General features: G+C 47.5%; 1 protein-coding gene across 1 annotated transcript; it reads left to right on the plus strand.

Annotated features, from left to right (window-relative positions):
• Positions 1-1,139: 1,139 nt before the first annotated feature.
• ptafr (platelet-activating factor receptor) lies at positions 1,140-16,657 on the plus strand. The gene is made up of 2 exons (XM_055656603.1): positions 1,140-1,815; positions 14,153-16,657. Exon 2 carries the CDS (start codon positions 14,196-14,198, stop codon positions 15,243-15,245), a length of 1,050 nt encoding a protein of 349 aa, XP_055512578.1. The 5' UTR covers positions 1,140-1,815; positions 14,153-14,195; the 3' UTR covers positions 15,246-16,657.
• Positions 16,658-18,581: the final 1,924 nt, after the last annotated feature.

Here is an 18,581-nt window from a genome sequence, read left to right on the forward strand (position 1 = left end):
TGTGTGTGGGGGGTGGGAGGGAGGGGGTAACTTTTAAATCTCTCCCTGCACGGTTGGGGCTGCAATGTGGAGCGGCCTCCAACAGGAGAAGACCGGGGACTCTGGTGCCGACTCACCTCACCGTCGCGGAGCTGGCCGAGTCCGGAGCGGGTGGAGCGGTGGTGGAGCGCTGCTGCTGCTGCTGCTGCGGCCCGACCTCCGGAGATTCGGAGGCTGCAACTGCGGGTCTGGCGGACGGCGACACCGGGAGCCCGCGGGTCCCTGGAGGGAGACCGCTTTTCAGGGCTCCTGCAACGGCGACTTCTCCCGCCCGAGTTGCGGGGTTGAAGAGCTCCTGGAGCGGGGCCTGACATCACCGCCCCGCGCGGCTTGGAATGGCCGCGGGACTCTGCGAGCGCACGCCGGGGGCTCTAACACCAAGACCCGGTGTGCGACCTTGCATCACCCGGCGTGGCTTTAATGGCCGCGGGACAATCGCCATCGCCAGCCGGGGGCTTTGACTTTGACGCTGACATCGGGGGGGCGGGGAGAGTGCAGTGGGGAGATAAGTTTTTTTTGGCCTTCCATCACAGCAATGTGATGGATGTTTATGTAAAATGTAAATTATGTTGTGTCTTGGGTCTATTTGTTTGTAATGTATGGCTGCAGAAACGGCATTTCGTTTGGACCTCAAGGGGTCAAAATGACAATTAAATTGAATTGAATTGAATTGAATTGAATTGATTGAGTTAGAACGTAGAAATAAGTTCAAAAGGAACATGAAAGTTAAAAACACACACAATTTTCGCGGAGCTGCCACAACGGCGACTGGACAGGGCCGCGCCATTTTTTTATTCGAGAGTTGTGCCCTTACCCTGCGCTGCTGTCTTTTTGGTGCCATCTCTAAAACATAAGTCTCCTCTCCAAAAAACTCTCCAGCTATGAATGAACATGGCCTTCGAGTGACAGAGGTGGCGTTCTGCTGTTTAAATCAACTTTTTTTCTACTGACCTTTTTTTTCACCCCGGAGCTATTACCTCCGACCACCTACGACCACCTCCGACTACCTCCGACCACCTCCGACTAGCATCCCAACCTACTACAACCTACCTACGAGTAAAAAGTATCCATTTTTTCCACGCCAACCATTTTGTTACTCGTGGACATTTTATATCAGGCTAGAAAAAAACGCCGCGACCTATTTGATGCCACGAGTACCTACGACTAGCATCACAACCTACCTTCAACCTACCTACGACCGCCTACGACCTCACGACGACCATGCTGCGAGTATAAGTCAAGGGCAAACTCGGCAGAGGTCGTGTATTAGGTCGTGAAAGTGGGACAGGGCTTCACACAGTTGAAGCAGAGACAATAAACAAAGCAATTCCCCAACGCACTCTAATCGCTAATGAAGATTCATTTTAATTTAGAGGAAGCGTAACACTTTAACGACATCGCACTGAAGCTTGAGTTTCTGATTTTTTTTTTAGGTTTTACTTTCTTCCCTAAATCCAGGTCAGATAATTGGATGCGATCAAGTAAATACTTTTCATGTCCAAAACACAATGCTGGTAATCAGGAAAGTGCTGGATTTGATGTGGGTTCATTAGCGGAACTGCCTTAGAAGGAAATAAACGACAATTGACACCGCCTTCACAAGATTTAAAGCTGATTAAAAAAAAACAGTCTTTCCTCAGACATTTCTTCACTTCCTCCTTCCCCGCTGGGCTCAGTGCACAAGACGGCACTTCATTAAAGAATTCAAACACAGAAACGCTGGCATCGCTCAGGGGTCAGGCAGTCTTTCAGTGTCGACAGAAGTAAATGATTCAGGTGGGTGAACTCAATGGAACTAGTAACACTGGAGACGTGACAGGTCTCTTTATACACTTTTGTTGCTGCAATGTTTAGTTTAGTTTAGTTCAGTTAAGTTTATTCTAGTTTAGTTTAATGCAGTTTAGTTCCGGTTAGTTAAATGTTTAGTTTAGTTTAGTTCAGTTAAGTTAAGCTTAGTTAACTTCAGGTTAGATTCAGATTCAGATTCAGATTCAATTTTAATTGTCATTGTCAGTGTACAGTACAGAGACAACGAAATGCTTAGTTTAGCTTTGTTTCATTTATTGTCATAATAATACTACTATTAATAATAATATATTTTATTGTCATTACACATAAGTGCAACAAGATTTGCGTATGCCGCTTCCATCCGACATCGTAACTTAAGTAACTACTAAAATTTAGGTTTAGATACCCGGAGAACATGGTTTGTACAAAGAACATTACACCAGTAATACAGTCAAAACAGACTAAAGTGCAGATGTACCTCAGCGACTTGACCATCCGAGGGAGACAGTCCGTGGGGGTGTGGGGCACTCAGCAGGGCCGGTTCAGAGCAGCTATAGCTCTGGGGAATGTGTACTAAGGTATTGTGAAAAGCTTTTGTTGCGTGCTAACCAGTCAGCAGAAAGACAATACATGATTACAATCCAGCCGTCCACAGTGTACAGATACAAGATAAAGGGAAAATAATGTTTGGTGCAAGAAAAAGTACAATTAACGATTGATTAAAGGTCTCCAATGAGGTAGATGGGAGGTCGGATTTAGTTTAGATTAGACTAACACGGGCAGCATCTCTGGAGAGAAGGAATGGGTGACGTCTCAGGTCGGGATTAGTTGAGTTCAGTTTAGTTTATTGTCACGTGTACCGAGGTACAGTGAAAAGCTTTTGTTGGCGTGCTAACCAGTCAGCGGAAAGACAACACATGATTAGAGTGTTTAAGAAGGAACTGCAGATGCTGGAAAACCGAAGGTAGACAAAAGTGCTGGAGAAACTCAGCGGATGCAGCAGCATCTATGGAGCGAAGGAAGTAGGCAACGTTTCGGGACGAAACCCTTCAGGAAGGAATAGGTAACGTTTCGGGACAAAACCTGGAAGGAAATAGGCAACGTTTCGGGATGAAACCCTTCAGGAAGGAAATAGGCAACGTTTTGGGACAAAACCCTTCAGGAAGGAAATAGGCAACGTTTCGGGACGAAACCCTTCAGGAAGGAAATAGGCAACGTTTCGGGACAAAACCCTTCAGGAAGGAAATAGGTAACGTTTCGGGACGAAACCCTTCATGAAGGAAATAGGTAACGTTTCGGGACGAAACCCTTCAGGAAGGAAGTAGGTAACGTTTCGGGCCGAAACCCTAACGGGTTTCGGCCCGAAACGTTGCCTATTTCCTTCGCTCCATAGATGCTGCTGCACCCGCTGAGTTTCTCCAGCACTTTTGTCTACACGATTTACAGTGTACATAAACATGATCAAGGGAATAATGTGAATAACGCTTCGTGCAAGATTATATAACATCGGCAAAGTCCGATCAAAGATAGTGCGAGGGTCTCCACTGTGGTAGATGGCAGCTCAGAACTGCTGTCTGGGTGGTAGGACGATTCAGTTGCCTGATAACAGCAGATGGTCGGCTTGGACTTGGTTTAGTTTTGAGTTTGTTTTTCTTTCATTTATTTTAGTCTAGTTAAGTTTATTGTCACGTGCACTGAGGTACAGTGAACACCTTTTTTTGTTGCGTGTGTTGCATTGCGGGAGTACAGAGAAGGTTCACCAGACTGATTCCCGGGATGGCAGGACTTTCATATGAAGAAAGACTGGATAGACTCGGCTTGTACTCGCTGGAATTTAGAAGATTGAGGGAGGATTTTATAGAAACGTACAAAATTCTTAAAGGGTTGGACAGGCTAGATGCAGGAAGATTGTTCCCGATGTTGGGGAAGTCCAGGACAAGGGGTCACAGTTTAAGGATAAGGGGGAAATCTTTTAGGACCGAGATGAGAAAATCATTTTTTACACAGAGAGTGGTGAATCTGTGTAATTCTCTGCCACAGAATGTAGCTGAGGCCCACAGTTCATTGGCTATATTTAAGAGGGAGTTAGATGTGGCCCTTGTGGCTAAAGGGATCAGGGGGTATGGAGAGAAGGCAGGTACGGGATACTGAGTTGGATGATCAGCCATGATCATATTGAATCAGCCATGATCAACTCGAAGGGCCGAATGGCCTCTACTCCTGCACCTATTTTCTATGTTTCTATGATTCTATCCAGACTATACATGATTACAGTCGAGCCGTCCACAGTTTAATTGTTTTTGCCTAATTCCATCGTACAGATATTTTCTTTGCTCTCGTCTCCCTTTCTTTGCATCGTGAAACTTGCATTGATTTTTTTAGGTTCTTTAACAGAATCGTAGAATCTCTGCTGCTTCTTGCTTTCCTGTGCATTTGAAGTGCTGTGTCGTGGCCAGGATAGTTTTCCACAGCGCATCTGTAGAGGTTCGTAGAATATTCGGTAACACACGCTATAACTCTTTAAACTTCTAAGGAAGTAGAAGAACAGCCGGCTTTCTTCATGATTACATCTCGGTGCTCTTTCCACGTAACCACAGAGGATGTTTAGTTTAGAGATACAGCGCGGAAACAGGCCCTTCAGCTCACCCAGTCCGTGACAGATGGTGTTTAGAGGGAAATGGGGGGACACGGTGGTGCAGTGGTAGAGTTGCTGCTTTAGCCCTGTCCCACTGTACAAGTTCATTCCAAGAGCTCTCCCGAGTTTAAAAAAAATCAAACTCGTGGTAAGCACGGAGAATGAACGTAGCGGGTACGCCGGAGCTCGGGGACGTCTCTTAGCGGCTCGTAACGCTAACGGAGTCCCGAGTACCAGCGAGTGGCCATTACAGTAAATCACCGAGTTCGAAACATATAAGATTGTTAAGGGCTTGGACACGCTAGAGGCAGGAAACATGTTCTCGATGTTGGTGGAGTCCAGAACCAGGGGCCACAGTTTAAGAATAAGGGGTAAGCCATTTAGAAAAGAGACGAGGAAACACTTTTTCTCACAGAGAGTTGTGAGGTAGATGTGGAATTCTCTGCCTCAGAGGGCGGTGGAGGCAGGTTCTCTGGATACTTTCAAGAGAGAGCTAGATAGGGCTCTTAAAGATAGCGGAGTCAGGGGATATGGGGAGAAGGCAGGAACGGGGTACTGATTGGGGATGATCAGCCATGATCACATTGAATGGCGGTGCTGGCTCGAAGGGCCGAATGGCCTACTCCTGCACCTATTGTCTATTGAATCAGGGCAAACTCGGGAGAGTTCTTTGAATGAACTCGTACCATGGGACAGCACTGTGAGAACGCAGAAACCCAGGTTCAATGCTGATGACAGGAAACGTCTGTTCAGTGACTTCCCCATTCTGGTGGTCAATCTCCCATGCCCGGAAGGCCAACTTCCCTTCCTGAAGTTCGGTTGGCTCCAGTTCTCTGTAGCCAGTGGTTGTTGATGAAAGAGGAAGTGCATTAGGTGGCTGTTGCTTTGTCCCGCGCCCAGCGGTGACTTTAAAGAGGAACTCAGCGCATACACAACAGCTTCCGCCGTCTTGGCATTCGTCATAGAGTCATACAGCGACAAACAGGCCCTTCAGCCCATCTTGCCCATGCCGACCAAAGAGGATGTTCTTTTAGGAAGGAGACGAGGAGACGTTTCTTTAGTCAGAGGGTGGTGAATCTGTGGAATTCTTTGCCACAGACGGCTGTGGGGGCCACGTCAGTGGATATTTGTAAGGCAGAGATAGATAGATTCTTGATTAGTGGAGGTGTCAGGGGTTATTGGGAGAAGGCAGGAGAATGGAGGGAGAGATACATCAGCCATGATTGAATGGCGGAGTAGACGTGATGGGCCGAATGGCCTAATTCTACTCCGATCACTTATGACCTTATGACATATGACTTACCTGCACAGATACCACCTGCCCAGTGAAGAAGGCGAATGGTATGTTAGCTTTCATAGCAAAAGGATTTGAGTATAGGAGCAGGGAGGTTCTACTGCAGTTGTACAGGGTCTTGGTGATTCAGATTCAGATTTGCAATTTTAAAAGTCATTGTCAGTGTACAGTACAGAGGACAACAGAGCATTAGCATCTCCCAGAGCGACAGTGCAAACGATTTGGTAAAAAAAAAGACTAATAAGTTCCTGGGGGGGGGTCAGGGGGGGGGGGGGGGGGGAAGATTGGCAGACGGGGTACGGTGTTGGTAGATGACGCATGGAAAGAAGCGGTTTCCTCGACCTGCTGGTTCTGCAAGAGATTGGATGTAGCGCCTCCCGGATAGTAGTTACGAATGAACTCAGTCCAGGGGTGGACTGTGAGAGCAGTCCAGGTGCATGCTGAGACAGGCCCTCCCGCAGACAGCGCTTGCTTTGGTCAGGGACAGGACTCAATGGAGGGGAGCGTTAACCGGTGATAAGTTGGGCAATTTTCATCACCCTCTGCAAACCGGATGGAGACAGAGCAGTTTTTTACCATACTGTGATGCAGTGGTAAGGATGCTCTCGACACTGCAGCAGTAGAAGTTCACCAGGATCTGAGGAGACAGATGGACCTTCTTCAGTCTCCTCAGGAAGAAGAGACGCTGATGAGCCCTTCTTGATCAGACCAAAGAGGTATTGTGGGTCCAAGAGAGGTCATCGGAGACGTTTACTGAGGAACCTGAAGCTGAAATCGTTCCACCTCCGTCCCGTTAATGTGGATGGGGGTGGGTGCCGCCTCTGGACTTCCTGAAGTCTACAATGAGCTCCTGGATTCTTGGAGCACCAGGTAATTGTCAGCGCACCATGCTGCTAAGTGCTGGACCTCCTCCCTGTAGGCCAGCTCATCGTTGACCTGATGAGGCCAATGGCCGTTGTATCATCTGCATACTTGATCATGGTGTTAGTACCATGTACAGGTGTGCAGTCATAGGTGAAGAGGGGAGTAGAGGATTCTCAGCACACAGCCCTGAGGAACGCCGACAGCCCTGAGGAACGCCGTGAAATAGTGAGACCACACCTGGAGTATTGCGTACAGTTTTGGTCTCCAAATCTGAGGAAGGACATTATTGCCATAGAGGGAGTGCAGAGAAGGTTCACCAGACTGATTCCTGGGATGTCAGGACTGTTTATAGAAAGACAGTCCTGTCTTAAGAGAAAGACTGGATAGACTTGGTTTATACTCTCTAGAATTTAGGAGATTGAGAGGGGATCTTATAGAAACTTACAAAATTCTTAAGGGGTTGGACAGGCTAGATGCAGGCAGATTGTTTCCGATGTTGGGGAAGTCCAGGACAAGGGGTCACAGCTTAAGGATAAGGGGGAAATCCTTTAAAACCGAGATGCGAAGAACTTTTTTCACACTGAGAGTGGTGAATCTCTGGAACTCTCTGCCACAGAGGGTAGTCGAGGCCAGTTCATTGGCTATATTTAAGAGGGAGTTGGATGTGGCCCTTGTGGCTAAGGGGATCAGAGGGTATGGAGAGAAGGCAGGTACGGGATTCTGTGTTGGATGATCAGCCATGATCATATTGAATGGCGGTGCAGGCTCGAAGGGCCGAATGGCCTACTCCTGCACCTAATTTCTATGTTTCTATGTTTCTATGTTTGGCCCATATCCTTTGCAACCTTTGCATTCACATACCTGTCCAAATGTCTTTCAAATGTTGTTATAGTACCTCCTCTGGCAGCTTATTCCATACACCCACCACCCTACGTGTGAAAATATTACCCATCGGGTTCCTAAATCTTTCTCCTCTCATATTAAACCTATGTCCACTGCTTCCTGATTGCCCTACTCTGGATACAAGGCCGTGTGCATTCAGGATTTTATACACCTCTATAAGATCACCCCTCATCCTCCTGCGCTCCAGGGAATAGAGTCCCAACCTGCCCAACTTCTCCCTGTAGCTCAGGCTCTCGAGATCTGTCAACATCCTCGTAAATATTCTCTGCACTTATTCCAGCCTAACGCCATTCTTCTTATAGCAGGGTGATCAAAACTGAACACAGTACTTCAAACATGGCCTCACCAGTGAGTTGTACAACTAGAACATCACACCCCAACTTCTCTCTTCAGTACCAAGATAGACACAAAATGCTGGAGTAACTCAGCGGGACAGGCAGCATCTCCGGAGAGAAGGAATAGGTGACATTTCTTCAGACGCTGAAGTAGGGTCTCGACCCAAAACGTCACCCATCCCTTCTCTCCACAGTTGCTGCCTGTCCCGCTGAGTCACTCCAGCTTTTTTTTGGTCTATCTTCGGTTTAAACCAGCATCTGCAGTTCCTTCCTGCACATTGTATATTCAGCACCCCTGGCTAATGAAGGCCAATGTGTCAAAAGACCTCTTGATCACCCCATCTACCGGGATGGTGGCACAGCAATAGAGTTGCTGCCTTACAGCGCCAGAGACCCGGGTTCGATCCTGACTAGTGGTGCTGTCTGTACAAAGTTTTTTTTACCTTCTCTCCGTGACCACATGGGTTTTCTCCAGGAGCTCCGGTTTCTTCCCACACTCCAAAGACGTACATGTTTGGAGGTAAATTGGCTTCCGGAAATTGTAAATTGTCCCTAGTGTGTATGGGATAGAGCTGGTGTATGGGGACCGCTGGCTGTCACGGACTCGGTGGGCTGAAGGGCCTGTTTCCGCGCTGTATCTCTAAACTAAACACCCTCTGTGGTTACATGAAAAGAACACCGAGATGTAATCATGAAGAAAGCCGCCAGTGCCTCTACTTCCTTAGAAGTTTAAATAGATACAGCGTGTGTTACCGAATATTCTACGAACCTCTACAGATGCGCTGTGGAAAACTATCCTGACCACGACACAGCACTTCAAATGCACAGGAAAGCAAGAAGCAGCAGAGATTCTACGATTCTGCTAAAGAACCACTTCTAAAAAAATCAATGCAAGTTTCACGGTGCAAAGAAAGGGAGACGAGAGCAAAGAAAATATCTGTACGATGGAAGTAGGCAAAAACAATTAAACTGTGGACGGCTCGACTGCATTCATGTATAGTCTTTCCGCTGACTGGATAGCAGGCAACAACAAATGTGTTCACTGTACCTCGGTACACGTGACAATAAACTAAACTAGACTAAAATAAAGTTGGGTATTTTCTCCTTGGAGGGTAAGAGGTTGAGGGGTGACCCGCTAAAGATATCAAGTTCCTCGAAATAAATATCAGCAGCATCACCAGAAATACAATGGGGATGATCAGCCATGATCACATAGAATGGCGATGCTGGCTCGAAGGGCCGAATGGCCTCCTCCTGCACCTATTGCCTATTGTCTACAAATATCCCTCTTCTCCCCTCTCCCGTCAGGCAAGAGGCACAGAAGTTTGAAAATGTACAACTCCAGATTTAGGGACCGTTTCTCCCCAGCTGTTACAACTGACCTCTCATCGGCTCGAGTGCGGCCCTGACTTCACCGGAGGCCTTTGGACTATCTTTAATCGCACTTTATTAGACTGAAGTGTCATATCCTTGCACTAAATATTGTCTCCTTTATTCTTTATCCATGCACTGCGGAAGGCTCGATTGTAATCATGTACAGTTTTTTCTTTGACTGGATAGCAAGCGTAGCACGGTACACATTACATTAATAAACGTGGCGCACGGTGGCGCAGCAGTAGAGCTACTGGTCTCACAGCGGCAGAGACCCAGGTTCGATCCTGACTACAGGAACTGTCTGCACTGAGTTTGTATGTCCTCCCCGTGACCTATGTGGGTTTTCTCCGAGATATTCTGTTTCCTCCCACACTCCTAAGACCATATTACCATATAACCATATAACAATTACAGCACGGAAACAGGCCATCTCGGTCCTACAAGTCCATGCCGAACAAATTTTTTTTTTCCCCTTAGTCCCACCTGCCTGCACTCATACCATAACCCTCCATTCCCTTCTCATCCATATGCCTATCCAATTTATTTTTAAATGATACCAATGAACCTGCCTCCACCACTTCCACTGGGAGCTCATTCCACATCGCTACCACTCTCTGAGTAAAGAAGTTCCCCCTCATATTACCCCTAAACTTCTGTCCCTTAATTCTGAAGTCATGTCCTCTTGTTTGAATCTTCCCTATTCTCAATGGAAAAAGCTTGTCCACATCAACTCTGTCTATCCTTCTCATCATTTTAAAGACCTCTATCAGGTCCCCCCTTAACCTTCTGCGCTCCAGAGAATAAAGACCTCACTTATTCAACCTATCTCTGTAACTTAGTTGTTGAAACCCAGGCAACAGAAACCCAAGACGTGCAGCTTTGTACGTTAATTGGTCTGGTGTAAATGTAAAAATTGTCCCTGGTGTGTGTAGGGTAATGTTAGTGTACGAGGTCGGCACGGACTCGATGGGCCGAAGGGCCTGTTTCCGCACTGAATCTCTAAACTAAACTAAACTAAACTAAACTAAACTAAACTAAACTAAACTAAAAGATATTTTCACTCATTGGCTTGTGTAGAATTCGGGGCGCGGTTTCCGAATGATGGGATGCCCATTCCACTCCTGATGCCCATGATAAACGCACATTGCTGGAGTAAAGGGCCTGTCCCACCTTCCCGAGTCCTCTGCCATGTTGAAAGGACCTTAAAAATTTTTGTGATCTACGAATTCCTCCTCCCGACTATCTTTTTACTTGTGGACATTTTTTGTCCTGCTGGAAAAAACGTCCCGACTTACCTGATGCCCCGAGTCCCTACAGCGGGCTTAACGGGCCGCTACGATATATCTACGGACTCCACGGACATTTGAATCAAGGGGAAAACTCGGGAGAATTCGTGAGTAACTCGGGAAAGTGGGACAGGGCCTTAACTCAGGCAGCACCTCTGGAGAGAAGGGAGTGAGTTGCTGCCTTACAGCACTTGCAGCGCCGGAGACTCGGGTTCGATCCCGTCTACGGGTGCTGTCTGTACGGAGTTTGCACGTTCTCCCCGTGACCTGCGTCGGTATTTCACCGAGATCTTCAGGTTTCCTCCCACAATCCAAAGACGTACGGGTATGAAGGTTAATTGGCTTCGTACATGTGTATATTGTCCCTAAGTGTGTTAATGTGCGGGGATCGCTGGTCGGCGCGGACTTGGTGGGCCGAAGGGCCTGTTTGCGCGCTGTATCTCTAAACTAAAAACTAAGAGGTATGGGTGACGTTTTGGGTCGAAACCCTTCTTCGGACAGAGAGGCAGGGGTGAGGGAAACTGGAGAATGGATGGAGACAAAGAGAATCAGGGCGTGAAAACAATATATCAAAGCAGACGATGATCAAGGCTGAGGGGAAGGTGACCCTTGCTTACAAACAGTGAAATTAATCAGGAGGATGGTGAAACTAGTCGGAGAACGAGTGTGGGGAAGGGATGGAGAGAGAGGGAAAGCAAGGAGAAATCAAAATTCATAACGCTGGCTTGCAAGCTGCCTATGTTCTCCTCATATGATATACACAAAATGCTGGAGTAACTCAGCGGGACAGACAGCATCTCTCTCTCGAGAAGGAATGGGTGATGTTTTGGGTCGAGACCCTTCTTCAGATCAAGAAGGGTCTCGACCCGAAACGTCAACCATTCCTTCTCACCAGAAATGCTGCCTGTCCCACTGAGTAATGCCCCTGTCCCACTTAGGAAACCTGAACGGAAACCTCGGGAAACTTTGCGCCCCACCCAAGGTTTCCGTGCGGTTGCCGGAGGTTGCAGGTGGTTGCCGGAGGTTGCAGGTAGTGGAAGCAGGTAGGGAGACTGACAAAAACCACCGGGAACCGCACGGAAACCTTGGGTGGGGCGCAAAGTCTCCAGAGGTTTCCGTTCAGGTTTCCTAAGTGGGACAGGGGCATTACTCCAGCTTTTTGTGTCTATCTTCGATTTAAACCAGCACCTGCAGTTCCTTCCTGCACAGTTCTCCTTATATCGTGTCAGCTCAAGGCAGCAATTTCCAATCTACCTGACTCACTGCTGTGAGATTCAAAAATCACAAATGCTCTTGAGACAAATTCAGACAAAGAAGTGTTTTTATTAATTTCATATTCTGCAGAATAGGTGCCTCTCCTCTGATGTCCCCTAGAGGCACACAGAAAATGGAGATGCTTTCTATCTTTATACCCTTCTTCACTATGGTCACTACCTCATGTCTCCCCATCGAGTTTCGTCCAATCATAACATAAAGCCCACATTCCCACGAGAAAGTCCAGGAATGTCTCGGACCATCTCCTGACGTCAAAGACTCCCAAGGCTTCTGCTGAAGTTTTTATCTGTTTGCTACTTTTTATCTAGAATTTCTCTCTGTTCTGTATATTGTTACTTTATTCTACCAGCAGTCTGGCTTCTGCTGATAAGCTAATTTCTTTCTAAGTTATATTTTTCAGAGTTCTAGTATAATTCAACCATCCCTATAAACCCTTTTCTCACACTGCTATGAGGCACGTGCATGCTTGTGGCAATCTGCAAAGTCTTGTTTCCGTTCCCACAGAACTTGCAGTTCAAACCTCCCTCCCCCCCCCCCCCCTCCCCCCCCCCCCCCCCCCCCCCCCCCCCCCCCCCCCCCCCCCCCCCCATAGTTATGTTGCAATACCACAGTTATATTGCAATTTTAAGGTGGGGAAATTAGAAGTTTCACAAAGCAGAAATCAATCATAGAAAGCAAAGCTCGGAACCTGAGGCTCGACAGTGAACGGGCGGGGTTGCTGGGAGTGTTGTAGAGCAGAGAACATCCTGAACTGCAGTGGTAGACAGGGTGGTCAAGAGGCTTTCGCTACATTGGCCTTCATCAGCCTGGACACTGAATATCGAAGTTGCGATGTTATGGTTACACTTGTACAAGATGTAAAATGCCAGGGAGTTTGGAGCGTTGTTTTCAGTTTTCATCGTTATTATAGACAAGAGTGCAGCAGAATATGTAAACTATATAATAAATGAGAAAACAAAGTTCTGTGTGTGTGTATATGTATGTATATATATATATATATATGTATACGTATATATATGTATGTATATATACAAATACATATATATATATATGTGTGTGTGTGTATGTGTATGTATGTATGTATATGTATATATGTATATGTATATATATATATACACATATATATATGTGTGTGTATGTATGTATGTGTATGTATATATATATGTATGTATATATGTATGTATATGTATGATATATATACACACACACACACACACACACACACACACACATATGTGTGTGTGTGTGTATGTATATGTATGTATATGAATGTATATATATATGTTTGTATATAAATATATATATATATATTTTTAAATGTATTTATGTATGTATATGTTTGTATATATATATATATATATATAGAAATGAGACACAAAATGCTGGAATAACTCCGCGGGACAGGCAGCATCTCTGGAGAGAAGGAATGGGTGACGTTTCGGGTTGAGACAGTATATATATTGCAGGTACTATCAGAACATTTAGGAGACATTTGGACAGGTTCATGGATGGGACAGGTTTAGAAGGTTATGGGGCAAGCATGGGCAGGTGGGACTAGTGTAGTTGAGGCATGTTGGTCGGCGTGGGCAAGTTGGGCCGAAGGGCCTGTTTCCTGCGCTAAGAGGTGGTGAGATTTGCGACTATCTGATTGGAGACCCTCAGACTATCTTCGATCAGATTACATTGGACTTTATCTGGCACTAAACATAATCCCATTTATCCTGTATGTGTACACTGTGGCCGGCTCGATTATAATCATGTATAGTCTTTCCATTGGCTGGATGGGATGCAACAAAAGCTTGTCACTGTATCTCAGTCCACGTGACAATAAACTAAACTAAATTAAGTTCAACTTAACTCAACTGAACTAAGTTAAACTAAGTTTAAGACTTGCATCTAATCAGTGGCGGACTGGCCAGGGTGTCAGCTTGCCCGATGGCAAGTGGGCCCCTGATGAAGTGATTGCAAGTGATGGCAAGTGGGCCCCTGTTAAATGATAGCGTTGTAGTTGTGGATGGGCCCCCTTTGTCCACTGGCAACCAATATGTTTAGACCCAGTCCGCCACTGCATCTAATGCGTCTCTAGAGTGGTGAATCTCTGGAACTCTCTGCCACAGAGGGTAGTTGAGGCCACAGTCCATTGGCTATATTTAAGAGGGAGTTAGATGTGGCCCTTGTGGCTAAGGGGATCAGGGGGTATGGAGAGAAGGCACGTACGGGATACCGAGTTGGATGATCAGCCATGATCATATTGAATGGCGGTGCAGGCTCGAAGGGCCGAATGGCCTACTCCTGCACCTAATTCCTATGTTTCTACGTCTCCTGAAACTTGCCAATTTTTCACCGCTTGTTTCAGCAGGTTTGCAGATAAACCCGTATAGGTCAGTCGGTGAAAGAGTCAGATGCCGTTTTGGTCAGCCATGGGCTCACGTGACTACAACTCCACAGACAGCTGCCACGTGGATTCGGAGTTCCGATACGTGCTCTTCCCCGTGGTCTACACCGTGGTCTTCATCCTGGGGATCCTGGAGAACTGCTACGTGCTGTGGATCTTTAAATATCTCACCCCCAACTCCAACATCAACGAGATCAGGATCTTGATGGTGAATCTCAGCGTTGCCGACCTGCTCTTCATCCTGACCCTTCCCTTTTGGGTGGTCTACTACGTCCAGAAGGGGAACTGGACCTTCTCCGACTTTTCCTGCCGCTTGGCTGGCTGTCTGTTCTTTATCAACACCTACTGCTCCATAGCGTTCCTGGCAGTGATCAGTTACAACAGGTACTGTGCCGTGGCCTATCCCATTGAAACCAGCCTGAGGTCGGGCAGGAAGAGGGGCTGCATCATATCGATGGTCATCTGGCTGATAATCATTGCCAGCTCCTTGCAGTTCCTGATTCATCCGGGGACCAACAAAGAAGTTGGCAACGTCATCCGATGCTTCGAGGGGTACAAGACTCAAGGTTCCACGCCCGTGGTGACCATTCACTTCCTGCTGATCGGCGCATTCTTCTTGGCCTTCCTGGTGGTCATCGTGTGTAACGCGCGCATCCTCTGCATGTTGTCCTTGCGGGCAGTTCAGCCGAAGAAGAGCTGGAAGGTGCGGAGGCAAGCCTTCCGCCTGGTGTGCAGTGTGATCGTGGTCTTCCTGGTCTGCTTTGTGCCCCACCACCTGGTGCAGGGGCCATGGACGCTAACCGTGCTGAGGCTGTGGCGGAAGGATGACTGCCTCTTCCGCAGCAAGGTGGACGTTGCCCACCAGATCACCCTGTGCCTGATGGGCCTGAACTGCGTGCTGGACCCCATCATATACTGCTTCATCACCCACAAGTTCAGGAAGTTCATCCAACGCAGCATGAAGGGCTGGACTTCCACTCCGAAGAGCTTCCGCACCATGACCGTAAATGACACAAATCTGGGAGAAATGGGCCAACAAAACAGCACCCTGCGATAAATCTGATTCCGGAGTGTCCGGGGTGTAGAGGGACGAACCGCAGATGCTGGTTTAAACCGAAGGTAGACACAAAATGCTGGAGTAACTCAGCGGGACAGGCAGCATCTCTGTGGAGAGGAGGGATGGGTGACGTTTCGGGTCAGGACCCTTCTTCAGACTGGTTAGGGATGAACAGATCCATCAGTGATGCTGCCTGTCCCAATGAGTTACTCCAGCACTATAGTGTTGTGGACAAGATTCCTGCATCTGCAGTTCCCTGTGTCTGTCAGTTTTCTCTGGAGGGTCGGCTATGGAGAGAGTTAGTAGCCTCGAATTCCAGGGTGATCGCGTCTCTCAGATGACCTGTCATGGGCCCAGAATCGGATGTCAAAGAGTGACACAGCAGGGTAACAGGCCCTTCCTTGGCCCACCTCGTCTACGTTGACCAAGATGAACTATGTCTAAGCTAGTCCAACCTGCCCACGTTTGGCTCATATCCCTGTAAACTTTTCCAATCCAGTCTTAGTACTATCAATAGTCAATAGTCTATTTAATTGTCATTTGGACCCCTGGAGGTCCAAATGAAATGCCGTTTCTGCAGCCATACATTACACACAAATAGACCCCAGACACAACATAATTACATTTTACATAAACATCCATCACATAGCTGTGATGGAAGGCCAAAAAAGCTTATCTCTCCACTGCACTCTCCCCCCCACCCCCGATGTCAGAGTCAAAGTCAAAGCCCCCAGCTGGCGATGGCGATTGTCCCGCGGCCATTAAAGCCACGCCGGGTGGTGCGAGGTCGCACACCGGGTCTTGGTGTTAAAGACCCCGGCGTGCGCTCGCAGAGTCCCGCGGCCATTCCAAGCCGCGCGGGGCAGTGGTGTTAGGCCCCGCTCCAGGAGCTCTTCGACCCCGCAACTCGGACGGGAGAAGTCGCCGTTGCAGGAGCCCCGAAAAGCGGTCTCCCTCCAGGGATCCGCGGGCTCCCGGTGCCGCCGTCCGCAGACCCGCAGTAGCAGCCTCCGCATCAGTAGCAGCAGCGGCAGCAGCGGCAGCGCTCCTCCACCGCTCCACCCGCTCCGGTCTCGGCCAGCTCCGCGACGGCGACGGTGAGTCGTAGCACCAGAGTCCCCGGCTTCTTCCTGTTGGAGGCCGCTCCTCGTTGCGGCCCCAACGACAACTGAGACCCGACGAGAAAAAGTCGGGTCTCCAGTGCAGGGAGAGATTCAAAAGTTTCCCCCTTCCTCCCACCCCACCCCCGCCCCCCACACACACACACCCCAACATAAAATAACAAAAACTACATAAAAACACAGACAAAAAATAATAAAAACGCGGACAGGCTGCAGAGGCCGCTGCTGACCAGAGTCGCGCCGCCTACCGCCTACTACAGTGTTTAAGAAGGAACTGCAGATGCTGGAGAATCGAAGGTTACACAAAAAAGCTGGAGAAACTCAGCGGGTGCAGCAGCATCTATGGAGCGAAGGAAATAGGCAACGTTTCGTCCCGAAACGTTGCCTATTTCCTTCGCTCCATAGATGCTGCTGCACCCGCTGAGTTTCTCCAGCTTTTTTTGTGTACCCTTAGTATTACAGAGTTGGTGAGTGTGGCAACGACATCGTTCTTATCATTACCATCATCATCCTTTTATTGGCATCATGCAAAGCAACAATTGTCAGTGCAAAATGAGAAGCTGTTTCCCAGGGAATACCGGAGCATCGCACATAAAAACTTAAAACATTTCACGCAGAAATAAAAAACAATCCAGTTCCTGATATAAACAGTACGAATAGTTTAAAAAAAGTGCAGGTAAAAAAAGACACATTAAAATACAAGTACAAACAAAAAAGTCATAAAATGTCCAGGGCAGCAGATGGTGAGTGAGTGGGTTACTGGCATGATCCCCGACCCCCTCCTTCTCAACGCTCCTGCCCTCCCCGCAACTTTACCCCTGGCCGGACTCCCCACGAGCTGTGAAAGGAACTCTCCCCCCAATTGGTCCCTTGAACTAGTATTGTCCTTCAATAAGATGACAACTGATTCAACTTGTCCCGGTGTGCTCCCGTTTTTTCCCACCATCTCTCCACCTGCCTGAGCCAGTGCCAGAGTTATTACTCGGTGCCAGTTATTAAATTGTCAGTGCAAAAGCAGCAGAATCAGGTGGAGTGGCTGTTTAGCAGCCTTGGTGTACTTCATGGTGCACTTCCAGTTCCATGGCCGAGTCTTGTCGAGTCCACACACACACACAAGATTAGAAGATGTTCAGCCAGAGCTGGACGCAAGTCTCGGCATCTGCACACAACGGTGTCTGCCTTATTGCTTCTTGTACGTGGTGGTGGGAAGATTGGTGGAGGCAGGGCCGCGTACGTGAATGCTCTTCCCTTGACCCCGGTTCCATGGTGTGATGTTCAGTTTTAATGAATTATAAAGTTTATGTTAGAAACATAGAAACATAGAAATTAGGTGCAGGAGTAGGCCATTCGGCCCTTCGAGCCTGCACCACCATTCAATATGATCATGGCTGATCATCCAACTCAATATCCCGTACCTGCCTTCTCTCCATACCCCCTGATCCCCTTAGCCACAAGGGCCACATCTAACTCCCTCTTAAATATAGCCAAATGAACTGGCCTCAACTACCCTCTGTGGCAGAGAGTTCCAGAGATTCACCACTCTCTGTGTGAAAAAAGTTCTTCTCATCTCGGTTTTAAAGGATTTCCCCCTTATCCTTAAGCTGTGACCCCTTGTCCTGGACTTCCCCAACATCGGGAACAATCTTCCTGTATCTAGCCTGTCCAACCCCTTAAGAATTTTGTAAGTTTCTATAAGATCCCCTCTCAATCTCCTAAATTCTAGAGAGTATAAACCAAGTCTATCCAGTCTTTCTTCATAAGACAGTCCTGACATCACTGGTCTTTGGGATATTGGGACACTATGTCAAGTATAACGCAACTTACATGGTGTTAAATTCTCAGTTCTGATCTGAAGATATAAAGACCAAATTAGATGATGTGAAAGATAGGTTTTGAGAACATTTTTTAACCTGCGTTGAGACTGGACGGTGTCGGGAGGGATAGAAGCAGAAGGGTTGATCCCTTGCCTCTCTCCGGTGATATAAAGCGTAAGAAGGAACTACAAATGCTGGTTTAAACCGAAGGTAGACACAAAAACACGATAGCCAGTCTGAAGAAGGGTCTCGACCCGAAACGTCGCCAATTCCTTCTCTCCGTAGATGCTGCCTCACCCGCTGAGTTACTCCAGCATTTTGTGTCTACCTTCGATTTACCAGCATCTGCAGTTCTTTCTTTAAACATAATAATTGTTTATATTGCTTGTTTTTTATAGAGC

The sequence above is a fragment of the Leucoraja erinacea genome, chromosome 26 (assembly GCF_028641065.1).
Source record: "Leucoraja erinacea ecotype New England chromosome 26, Leri_hhj_1, whole genome shotgun sequence".
NCBI lineage: Eukaryota > Metazoa > Chordata > Chondrichthyes > Rajiformes > Rajidae > Leucoraja > Leucoraja erinaceus.